We start from the raw sequence: 12,629 nt of genomic DNA, 5'->3' as shown, positions 1-12,629 counted from the left end.
TTTGGAAAGTCATTAGCCGAGGTCGCCATTATTCTCCCTGGCTTGACGTTCAAGAAAAGGACATTTACTTACTTTTGTATAGTCCACATTTAAGCAAACGACAAATTTTGAATATTTGTGTAACTGATTTTCACTTTGGAGTTTTTGCAACGTTTACCAGCAGCCAGGGAATGGAGAGGCGGTCCGAGGGTGTCGGTAAGTTGCTAAGCTAACACCAGCGAGCTAACAGCTGCCGCCAAGAACAGTTGAATAAAATATGGCGCCTTCAGTTGATGGTTGTAAGGGAAAAAATAAATATATTAATATTCAATGAAGACCGTAAATGATGCACCCGCGTTTTTAGCAGCACGGCGAAGAAAAAGACGTCATGAGTCTTGAACGCGCTTGAGTAAAATAAAACTGTTACCCGGATGTCCCAATCGCCTACTGCGTGGTGTATTTTGCTACGTCCTTTTTAATTTTAAATGTAAAATGAGCAAAATCAATACATGTGTTTCTTGTTGGATTAAATAGATTTTTTTGCGATTGTATCTATGTTCAATGTGCATGCTTTTGCTCATTTTGGGTATGATTTTTCGAATTGCGACTATTATTGTTTAAGCTTCCGGTTCCAAGTGATTTACCAGCATCCTAGCATATTATGCTCAATAATGTCAATGCCCAATGAAATTGTCGATAATATATTTTCATTGGTGTAGCCCAGTGGTCGGTACCCTTTTCTGTACCACGGTTTAATGTGTGACTGTTTTCGCGGCCCGACTCAATAGTAACATCAAAAATAATAAGCTATAATGGACTGTGCAGGAGACCACTAGGGATCTAGATGACAATCAGGGGTGGGCGGATCAATACGAATATCGACATCATCGATACCAGGCAAGTACTTGGATGGGATTGATACTCTTGTCCACCAAGTTCATCAAAGTGCTGCTATAGGCCGCTCGTATTTTTATTTTTTACTTGATTTTTTAATAGGATTTTTTCCAGAATTTAATGTAGCCCAGCCCCCCAAATCCAAACCTTAATGTTGTAAATTGTAGGTATGACTCGAACTGGAAACCTCCCGGTCTCAAGTGATTGTGTGACTGACAGGTTCCTCTCCCTACCTGGCCTGCTGCTGCATCCTGCCTGCCAGGCAGAAGCGAGGGCCAAATGTTTCTGGCCACCCTACCTGAAGCAGTGTCTGAAATAACGTCTGCCCGGATGGCCTGGGCGTGCATCTTTTACATCGGGCGTACAACTTACAAAACATCTCCGCCCGGGTGGCCGACAACCTTTTCAAGAAGAAAAAAAAATTGACTAGCGTTTGGTTTATTTAGATTTCGAAATCTTCGTTCCGTTTCGAAATTTCAATTCAATTCAATTATTATGACATTTCTGTGCATACAGTTTTGGATTGGTTTTGATCGATCAATAGTACCTCGTATTTACTTGGATCAGATCAATACCAAAATTCTCTATCGCCTGCCTGTAGATAACACAGGAAAAGATATTCGATTGTTTATCATTATCACACTTAATTTTAAACAGTTCTAAGTTGTACAGCGTTGTTCTGACTGAATTATTTCCCGTAATGCACCATTAAAACGTTGTACGATATGGCCTATTGGTTAGGAATAAGGGTTGGGCAATACTTGGAATTTTGGTATAGATCCGATCCAAGTAAATATGGGTATCAATCAATTGCGATTCGACACTGATATTTTTTATTTGGAAATGTCATGATCATTGAACAATTGAATGCCTCCCCCTTGAGTCACCTTATAAATACGTTAAACACAGCATACAGATTTGAAGCACTAAAATGTTTTCATTTTTATTAAATAACTACAACGCAAACCAAAAGAAAGAGTGTATTATTTAGCGCCCACTAGTGGTAAACTAACATAATTTGTTAAAGGTACAGTGTGTAATATTTAATTTCTCCTTGTGGAACCAAAAAACCCCGCGACCCTAATGAGGATAAGCGGTACGGCTAATCAGATCAGATCGGAACAAAAAAAAATCTAGTAAAAAAAACATCGATTTAAATACTGGGCAAAAATCCATTAACTAATTATATGCGATTTTTGATTTTAAAAGAAAGATGTATTTTCTGTGGTAGTTTTGTTATTTTTGTAAGTAGTTAACCATTGGATGCATGACCTACCAATACATACATTCTTCCATGAGTGGAGTCGGTAATTATCCATCCATTATCTGCACCGCTTATCCTCAGTAAGGTTATTGGAGTGCTGGAGCCCATCCCAACCATCTCTGGGCAGTGGGCAGGGGACACCCTCAACTGGTTGCCAGCCAGTTGCAGGGCACACAGAGACAGACGACTCACTCGCTCGTTCACTCTTAGGGACAATTTGGACCGGCCAATTAACTTGAAATTGATGTTTTTGGAATGTGGGATGAAACTATAACGCCTGGAGGAAACCCACGCAAGCACGGGAAGAACATGCAAACTCCGCACAGAAAGGCTGGTAGCTGGAATTGATCCCATGACCTCAGAACTGTGCTGCGGACGCACTAACCACTCAGCCGCCGTGTAGAAAGTTCTAATAGTTTTTCAGATGGTGATCAACTTTAACCTGGGTAGGGTAGGCCTTTATTGTATTGTTCCAGGTGTTTTCCTGCTAAGATGCCCATGCCACATTCATCTTGCAGGTGATTGCAAAAAAATAAAAATATTTAGGCCAGAATAATAACCTACTTTTTCTGCGTGTTCCAACTTAGAATACTTCATGTTAGTAGCCCTTGAAGTGATAACTTAAGAGTGTTTCCTGTTCTCCAAACAGTTCAACAACAGCATTCAATTTTACAGGATTGTTAAGGGGTTACATTTGAGTAAACAGCGCCCTCTTCTAAAGAGCTTTGTTAGGGTTGCTGTATATAAACCTTTGAGAAAAAAAACGCAGTGTTTTGCGATTACACAATCGCACTACGTCACATCGCAATGTCGATTATATTTCGGTTAATCATGCAGCCCTATTGAAGTGCTTTGCGACGATTCGAGAATAAACGGATAGCTTTCCTGCTTACTAACGCTTTACTGTGTGACCTGCCCAGGTTCAGGAGGGGCTCTGTCCCTGGCCTCCCTTCGACTGCTGGCCTCCCCGCTGCAGTTGACGTACTCGTTCATGTGGCAGGTGATCCGCCAGAGAGACATCAGGCAGTACAAAAAGGTGGAAGAGTTTGTCACCATGGTGACGCAGACAGTTCCAGAGCTCATGAGTTTCAAGCAGACTGCTCAGCTTGTCTTGGGTTTGCGTGCAAGGGTAAGCGAGTATTTGAGTAGTAAAATCAGGTGATCAAACAATGAATTCACTTATTTTTGTCATTGCGGTTGCAGGTATTATTTTTGCTTCACTCGAAAATATAATTATAATAAAGTATTGCTAAAAATTTTCAATACAGTTATTCAGAAATATTCCGGAATTAAAAGGATTTTCATTTAATATAATATGTCTTGCCTCCTTAAAGGAGCTTTATGGGATTTTGAAGTTTTTTACTCGTCACTGTCATCTCCTGGCCTGTGTCATCATTGCCCCACCGTCAGTTCATCTGCCAAATAAGCGAAACTAAATGCTAATGGTACCATCCGCGGTTCCAGGATCCCCTACCCACCTGGGTCGTCAGGGCACCATTTTTGTGGTGTGTCTTGGGCAAGTACAGCCTGGTGGTGCCCATCCCTCTCCAGGCCATTTTTGGGAGTAGGGGTTTGCTCACATGAAATAAATAGTACTGATTTCTATGGATACCAGTAGCAGGAGAAGCCTTCTGCTCTCACTCCAATACAGCACCAACTGCTGGCCACAAAATCTAGTGGTCAGGTAGTTGATGCTGGTGTCTAATGCAAGCATCTTCTATGCTAACCACTAATGCTAGCGATCCAGTCGTCTCGAATATGCACTAAATGCAACCCATTAACATTTGGCCCATGAACAAGCTGTAGCTTTGATCCACTAGCTCAAGTAAAAAAAACAGAGCAGTAACTCCATTAAAAACCTGAGAGCCAAGCTAGAGGAGTCTACAATAGCAAAGATGAAAAATATTATTTTACGGTTTTTATGATTGTTGTGCAGGCTGTACTTGCCCTAGACACACCACCGGAAATGGTGCCCCTACGACTTTAGTGGTTAAGGGATCCAACAAAATTTGAATTCATCGGGAAAAAATGTAAGGTAATACATTAGACTCTATTGATTAGAGCATAGGTTTGGCTGGGTTTTCTTTGTGATTGTGTGTATGTGTGTTTAGTTTTTGGGTTGATTCCAAATTGTGGTGTGATGCATAATTTTAGACAATTTTTTAAAAGTTGAATATTTCGAATTCTACCGCTTGAAGTTGCCCTATGATATATTATGATATATTTTTATTCGAATATTATTTAACTCTTCATGCCTTGTCCCAATATTTTTCAGACTGCATATGGGTGGAAATTTCCTGTGTTTTCAATACTTGAAAAGCGCTCTTATTTTGGCTGAAAAAGTTGTAAATACTTGAAATTGTTGCCATGTTTTATTATAGTCTGACTCAAAAGACCACACATTAACGAAGAGAGATAAAATGAGTCTGCTTAAAAATGGTCCCAACACTGCTCTTTGGTGGCTTGTCTTTGCCATTGCATTTCTTCAATCGTGATAAACGGCAGTTGGCATTGGTTTGTATGGCATAATCCTTTGAATTGTCAAAGCCACCAACAGGTCGTGTCCAAGAGGAAGGGTACATGATACACCTAAACAGGGCACTATGAAACGTGCACTAGTGCAGGGATTACATATCAATGATGGACATTTATTATGGGCAATGCAAAGAAATGTAGTAAGGGTTTCCCACTGGTAAGTTGTAATGGGAGGAACTTCCTGCAACTGAAAATGTAAGCTACATATTACCGTCATGTTTACCCAACACCTATATGGGGAGAGATTTGTCTAAAAAATACTTGCATACATATTGTTCAGATCCATATTAAATCCACTATCAAATCATATGTCGTGATAAATGCACATGCAAGATTAAAAATCATATATTCAAATGGCACATATATTTGTGGATTTGCAAAATACACGATTGACACCAGAGTTCTTATATTAATGGTACTTGAGATATTGGAAAATCGTTTTTTGAAAATCCTTAAAAAGTGCTTGAATTTGGCCATGAAAAACGTGTACAAACCCTGTATATTTTTATCTTCATCTTCTACTTAGCTGATAAACATTGCATTATTATTGTGAGTTTTTGGAATATTACAGGAAGAGAATCAGTCTTAAATAAATGCATATAAGTATTTTATTTAAATCTAAATAGTGCAAATGTTATTTATATTTTGTGGAAAATAACACTAATGGAAACACTGTTGACCAAGCTATAGTCATCCAATTGTGGTACTATTTGTTTCTTTTAGATCATTTTGGATTTGCTCCAAGGGGAGGGCCAACCAGATGCCCGTGCTATTCAAACGCTAATCAATAAACTGAAGATTGTTGCACCTGCAGGGGTAAGAATGTGAATGCTGAGTTTTCCCCCCAAGTTTTAAGCGTTGTTAAATTTTAAAGTATTTCTGTTACTAAAGGATGTAGAAGTAGAGAAATGTCAAACCAACTTCATGGTGCTGGTCCAGAATCTGCTGAAAAGTCCCACGGAGAGGAAGCTCTTCTTTAAGGTACACTATGCCTCCCTGGAATGACACATTGTTGGGCTAGGATCCAATTTGTCACAGATACGCTGGATTCTTGCAGTGTTTATAATAACAACAATGACAAAAGCTGTCACCATGGAAACCTTTTTGCTGTCAGTGAAGCTCTTCTTGGCTTTTGCTACACAGGAAGTTTTCCCTCTGCAATATGGCACAAAATTTGACACCGCACTGCAAACTCTGATTGCCGGTCTGGTGTGCAAATTGGAGCAACTGCTTCCTGTTCCAAATCTCTCCCAGGTATGATTGCCCACAAAATTAAAATAAAAAAAAACATGCAAACACCACATTGCAATCTTAGAAATCAAGTCCTAGAAAACTATAAGTTGGCTGCTCTGCCTTCGAATTCCACAACATAATAGATTAAATGTGCTCATTGGCAGTTAATACCTTGTAACATCATTTGAGTCATCGTTTTCCACCTCAGCTCAGCTCCATGATTTCATCAGAACCGGCTACGCTGGAGGCATGCGGAGGAGTCATCTCTGTTGGTGGAGATCTCAAGACCCTTCTCTTGTACCAGCAGTCTAAAGGACTGATATCTAGTAAAGGTATGAACTTGCTTTTTGTTGGGGTTGGAGGCACAGTAGATCTCTTACTATTTTCTTGGAAGCGTCAGCTGGTACACATTAAATTGATGAATATGTCAAACTGTAATACTAGTAAAATGGCCACAATTGATGCATGCATTAATAGCACAGGGTTGTAGCATGCCAATCTCCTTCTAAAGTAGAGGTCTCAAATTCAAGTAATTTGGAGGCTGATGCGGTAGTTAGAGTATTACTTGTATTTTTAAACTGTCTCTTTTACAGACCACTCTTTTTGCCTGTAGTAAGTTCACCTCAATTATATTGCCTGGTTTCTGTAGACATTTCCATCCTAGACATAAATTTCAATATTTAGTTATGTTTACATACAAGCATGTAAACCATTGAATCGGACTATATCCGGTATTCCGATTATACGAAGTCATGTAAACACGCACTCTGATCCAATTATTATCTCAGCCAGACCTTAAATAGTCAGATAAAAATTGTTAAATTAGTCCTTTCATTTTCAGATTACTCTTGCATGTATACCAATTTGAATTTTCAAAATGGACCTGTGTGCATTATTTGCATGCACAGTTTCTCCGTGATTTTTTCTTATTTGTTGGTCCCTCAAAGAACTGTGGACTAGGAGAAGAATGAGACACACTAATTCTGTCTTACACTTTAAACAAGCCTTATGTGTTTTGCCATGCTTCTGGCAAGCAATGTCCAAACACACAAGAGGCAGCAATTTTGGAGCGAGCAAGAAACCAGCTCGGTACTTTGTTTGTGGTTAGTGACATTATTGAAATAATATTCATTCAATGTCAAAAGTTAAATGCTACTACTTGCATAACGAAGTTTCGAATCGGAATATTTGTATAAGTCATGTACACAGGTTTGTTTGTTATTAGTCTTGCAAACAATTAATTTAGATTTGTCTAAAAATCCAAATTCTGATCCAAGTTGGACTATTCCCTGTATGTTGACGTTCCCTTTGAAGTGTGAGCACTCTAGAAAGGCAGACAACCCATCAGCGAACCTCCCTCAAACCTAATAAGGCAGAAAAATGTTCCTATTTTTTCCCTTTTCCTCTACAATATCACACATTGTATGAGATGTAGCATGACTTAACTAAAAAAATGAGAAATCCAGCAGAGTAATTTAAAGTCATAACTTATGTTACCATTTATCCTCAGTTATGTTGGTTAATTTGAAAGGGAGCATCCTTGAAGTCCCTTTTCTTAAAAATCTTAAAGCTGCTGTTTAAGACTGATAAAGATCCATCGAACCACTTCACAGATTGCAAATGATCACTTCCAAAGAACAGTAATTTTCCATTTCACACTCTTCTGTAAATAACGATAGGGGCTCACTTGGGTCCCAGGAGACTCTCAGAGCTTTCATCCCCTTTGCTCTTCAGTTCCGGTGACGGTTGCAGTACAGAACTGCTGAGCTCCTCGCCTTTTCCTGTTTTTTTTTTTTTTATGTACTTTGTTTGTTCAGCCCTTTGCAACAGTCATTTTGGTGTAACAGTGCTTCACATTAGATAATAAAAGAGAAGCAATAAGTAAAAACCAAACAAAAAAAAATCAATAAAGGACAATAAAATATATCAGGATCAAATAAGATAAAATATAATCAAAGTGCCATCTTACTGCTGAGTATTAAAAGCTATGCTGAATAAATTGTTTTTTTGCCTGGATTTAAAGAGCCCCAGGTCAGAAATGAGACTCTTCTCAACAGGAAGTTGATTCCAGAGCCTGGGGAAGGCAACAGCAAAGGCTCGGTCACCCTAGCGTTGATATTTTGAACTGGGCACTTGTGACAGTTAAAAGCTCAGATAAATACATCTTGAAGCCTCCTTTCAAATGTTTAATTTCAGCTTGAGGAAGGCCTAGCAAAAACGAAGTTGGTTTACAGTCACTTTTACAGATTTGGAAACGGGAAAGGAGACAGAAGGTGGACTCGTAAAAAATTGGTTTGATTGATAGAACAAAGGAACAGGGTATCAAGACAACATTGTGACACAGACATATCAGAGTGACACTTAACAATAACTTTCAAGCAAAAGCTTGAAAATACCATACTCACTCTCTGACTTGACATTAAAGGCCTTAACTGAATATATGAATATGAAGAAGTTAAAAAAAAATCAAACTTTTTTCTGTATTAGAAGTCCTTCTGCCCAAAAATTCACCTTATTTATTGAATGACCCTTGCCTTTACGGTCTTGATTGAGAAGCTTAATCTAACCTTTTTTTATGTCCAGCAACCATTTCATCTTCAGTGGGGGACTGCGTTCTCAACTCCCTAGCCTTCCGACCCAAAGTCGTGGAGACTCCGCCTCCTCCACCACCTCCACCGCCACCAGTTCCTGTTTTGGAACCAGAAATAAGCCCTCCAATCGAGATGCCTCTCACCAACATAGACGACTCGGGCGACATGTCAGCTGACTCTGATGACACAGAGGTCTTCATCAACCCCTTACCGGCGGAAAACACAGCTCGTAGAGAAGTCACAAAAATATTCTCCAAAACAACAGTACCTGAGGTGAATGTGGGGCAAAGCACAGAAAATGACAAAGCAGTGACATCGGAGCCACCACGCCCTCCCCTTAAATCCATCCCCTTCAAAGTGTTGACAGTGCCCGCAAAAACGACGTCTTACAACTCCACTGTGACTAAAGATGGCCAAAAGCTCCAAACGCAGCGGGTCACCCTGCACCAGTGGGTGTCACAGATCGCCACCAACACCATCTCCCTCCCGGCCTTGCCACCGCTCCCCCTGGACAGGTTTGCAGACGATGACTACTACCGGCCCAGCATCCGGAGAAAGAAGCAAATCCGACCACCTGCCGACCGCTTCAACTGCAGTATGTGTGACAAGAGCTTCCCTTACCAATCCAAGCTCACGGACCATGAGCGCATCCACACTGGGGAAAAACCCTTTGCATGCACTTCGTGCAGCAAAAGTTTCCGCACGCAGGCTTTCCTCAACAACCACCTAAAGACACACAGCACGGCCCGACCCTACGCCTGCGGCCAGTGCGGCAAGTGCTTCGCCAAGTTGCAGAGCCTCACCAAGCACATGCTAGCTCACAACGGCCAAAAGCCTTTCTACTGCGACATCTGCAACAAAGGCTTCACCCAGTCCACCTACTTCAAGAGGCACATGGAGTGCCACACCAGTCAGATGACTTTTCCGTGCAAACACTGCAACAAGAGCTTCCCCACCGCCTTTAAGCTGTCCAACCACGAGCGTTGGCACACCCGAGACCGCCCGCACATGTGCGAGCGCTGCGGTAAGCGCTTCCTGGTGCCCAGCCTGCTCAAGCGCCACATGGGCTACCACATAGGCGAGCGCCAGTACCTCTGCTCTCAGTGCGGCAAGACCTTCGTGTACCTGTCGGATTTGAAACGCCACCAGCAGGACCACATCCCTAAATCTAAGATCCCCTGCCCTGTGTGCCAAAAGAAGTTCTCTAGCAAGTATTGCCTGCGGGTGCACTTGAGGATCCACACCCGGGAGCGGCCCTATCGCTGCTCCCTCTGCGAGAAGAGCTTCACGCAAGTTGGAAACCTAAAAGTGCACATCCGGCTGCACACCAATGAACGACCCTTCAGTTGCGACGTTTGCGGCAAGACCTACAAGCTTGCGTCGCACCTCAACGTCCACAAACGGACTCACTCTTGCAAGAAGCCGTGGACGTGTAACACATGCGGCAAGGGCTTCACCATGCCGGGTCTGCTAAAGAACCACGAGCAGGTGCATCTGCGCGAGGCCAACCCGGACTTTGTTGCCAAGCGCAGGAACAGGGGTAAGCAGAAAAAAAACACCCTGAAGAGGAAATTTGATGAGGACGAGGAGGAAGGCATTGATGAATATTAGTGGAATACGGTGCAGCCGTCAACAATTTCACGTGTTTTGATGACAATTTTCATCTCCATTAGTTAGCTTGCTAAATGCTAACGCTACGTAGCTTCTTTGTTGCTGTGTTGTGAACATTTAAATGGCACATTTAAAACAAAATATTGCTGCACCAAATGTGGATAGAATACAGTGCTCTGTCATATAGTCTTTATCATGCCCAGCACAGGTAATGTTTGTGCCGAACTGATGTGTTAAGTTGATGTATCGTAAATGACAATATTTTTCTCTTTTGTATTCTGCCTCTCAAGTGTGGCGGGGCCATTCCGTCAATGCCATGTATCAAATGATATATATATATATATATATATATATATATATATATGTATATTTATACATATATATATATATATATCTACTGCATTTCTGTTATAAATGGAAATAGAGCGTGATTATATTCTCTTAATTAACAGATACTCAAGCATTTTTTTTTGTCTTTTGAGGCATATGCCTTCATAGATCTCATACCATTTAATGAACTATGTGATTTGATTTCTGACGATGAAACTAAACAAATTCAACTGGTATCACATAGCACACATAGGTTTTGTGTGTGAAGTCCAAGAAATGAAACTCTTGAACAGACATTTTGTTTCCAATTTTCAACTGTGTTCACTTGGCTTTTTAACATTTATTTTCGTTATGCACATGGACAGATTTATCCTGCTCTGAACTACATGATGTGTTTTTTACTTTGCCATCTCTGATTTAGCACATTGGAATATAGTTTTCTTTTTATTAGGTGGTAGTGTGTTCATGATTGCAAGTGTAACCTAACTCTAGTTTTCATTATCATAGTGGTCATTTTTTAATATGAATTTTGTGAAGTCATCGCACGTCTGTACACCTCAGTAAGAATATTAAAATCGATAGAAAAAGATGAGATCATTTCTCTTACTTTAGTCATCTTCAGTGGAGACGTCACCTTCCGCCTGCGAATCTCTAATGTTGATCTCACTCTTAACATTGGGGTTATCTTACCTTACAGGTTTTGGTTCAGGAACTGTAAAATGCATTTTTGGTTGCAGCTCCTTGCTCTCTGCAGGGTGAGCTTTTTATGTGTTTATGTCAATTTGAGGTCTTGCCCCAGTAGCAGACCACTTTACCACACAAATTACACTTGGTATTGGCCTTTTCTGTAACCAACCCCAGGCTGCACTTTCTGTTTGCCTGTCATTTTTATTTTCTGTAAGGAGTGGCCACATAGACTAGGCCCTCTCTTCTGCCTGGCAGGCAGGATGCAGCGGCAGGCCAGGTAGGGAGAGGCGCCAAGGGTATGTCTGTCAGTCACGGGTCAGGCATAAACTTAAAAAGTGGCTACGATAAACAGCGCTTTGAGGAAATTGTTGGAGTAGCTAAGTATCCATCTCAAGACAATGATGTTGATCTGATACAAGTACTTGCTTAGTTGCAGTAATATCGATCCATCCCCCCCCCTAGCACCTTGTCTTTACGTGTTCATTGCGGTAGGCGATACTGGGCAGTTTGGTATCGATCGACTCCAAATAAAGGCTATTATCGATTGATACAAATGGAAATATAATGGTCATTAAGAAATGTAATCCCTCCTCCGTATGTAATCGTATATCTACCATAAACAGCATAAATATTTTAGGCACAAAATTGAAAGGGACAGTGTGTATTTTCTAGCGCCTTCTAGTGGAAAAAAAATTATTAAAGAAAAACAACATTTTGTTTAAATTCTAAGTAAAAATACATTAACTACCATTTAAATGTGCTTTTTGAAATACTCATTGGTCGAGAAACTTTCATTGCTTCCACCAGTCCCTTAAAAACTCAATGAAAGAAACATGGTGAAGTTTGGTCACTTTAAGAGTCCATAGATGGTTTTCTTTCTAATGCTTTTTATCATTTTTCTCGGTTGCAGTACACAGTGCAGCGACATCTGGTTGTCGAGTAATACACTCTGTCTCTTTAACAGTATGAAAAAAAGGTGAATAGCTGTATTACAGCTGTTTCTGAAAAAAAAGTCGATAGTCAAACCCCAAAAATCGGTATACAACGAAAATACAAATACTGTATAACAATGTCAAAAAGATAACAAGGATACTCTCCATTGCACAATATTTTAAAATGAAGTCAGGAGTGCAAATAAAGTGTAAACACAATTGATCTGATTTGAAAGTTATGTACGTATAATATTACAAGTCACTAACAGCATTACTATTGCGCTAGTTAAAATGGTAAAACCGTGTCCATCCTAGGATAGTATTATCGATCTAAGCTAAGTACTTGCTCAGTATTGATAATATTGATATTTAGATCGATCCACCCGCGGGCCACTCTTAAGTGTTGCGGAAGTCGACACAGGCGCTGCTTGTCTCAGACTATCTACTTTAATTATTTTGTTGTGCTCAATTGAATCTAATTACTTTAGTTATTCATCTTAAAGCTTTGTGTTAATTGTCCTTGCGTATATGGTTTGGTTAGTGGATTTTAAAGGAATACCTACAGTGCCGTGG

At 40.4% G+C, this 12,629-nt stretch overlaps 1 protein-coding gene across 1 annotated transcript; it reads left to right on the top strand.

The window, feature by feature from the left end:
* LOC148356585 (uncharacterized) lies at positions 1-11,029 on the top strand. The gene is made up of 7 exons (XM_088347938.1): positions 1-195; positions 3,058-3,266; positions 5,396-5,488; positions 5,564-5,653; positions 5,816-5,926; positions 6,114-6,237; positions 8,489-11,029. Exons 1-7 carry the CDS (start codon positions 171-173, stop codon positions 10,105-10,107), a joined length of 2,271 nt encoding a protein of 756 aa, XP_088204064.1. The 5' UTR covers positions 1-170; the 3' UTR covers positions 10,108-11,029.
* Positions 11,030-12,629: the final 1,600 nt, after the last annotated feature.

The sequence above is a fragment of the Urocampus carinirostris genome, chromosome 11 (assembly GCF_059441175.1).
Source record: "Urocampus carinirostris isolate Australia breed hairy pipefish chromosome 11, RoL_Ucar_1.0, whole genome shotgun sequence".
Classification (NCBI taxonomy): Eukaryota; Metazoa; Chordata; class Actinopteri; order Syngnathiformes; family Syngnathidae; genus Urocampus; species Urocampus carinirostris.
The sequence above is the reverse complement of the archived record's forward strand: the minus strand, read 5'-3'. Positions and strand labels throughout refer to the sequence as shown.

What these genes read in the sequence shown, in the direction of transcription:
- LOC148356585 (XM_088347938.1), top strand. Translation starts at nt 171, where the DNA reads ATGGAGAGGCGGTCCGAGGGTGTCG. An exon ending in TCTTGGGTTTGCGTGCAAGG is followed by an intron (nt 3,267 to 5,395) that starts GTAAGCGAGTAT and finishes TGTTTCTTTTAG; the next exon opens with ATCATTTTGGATTTGCTCCA. An exon ending in CTGTTCCAAATCTCTCCCAG is followed by an intron (nt 5,927 to 6,113) that starts GTATGATTGCCC and finishes TTTCCACCTCAG; the next exon opens with CTCAGCTCCATGATTTCATC.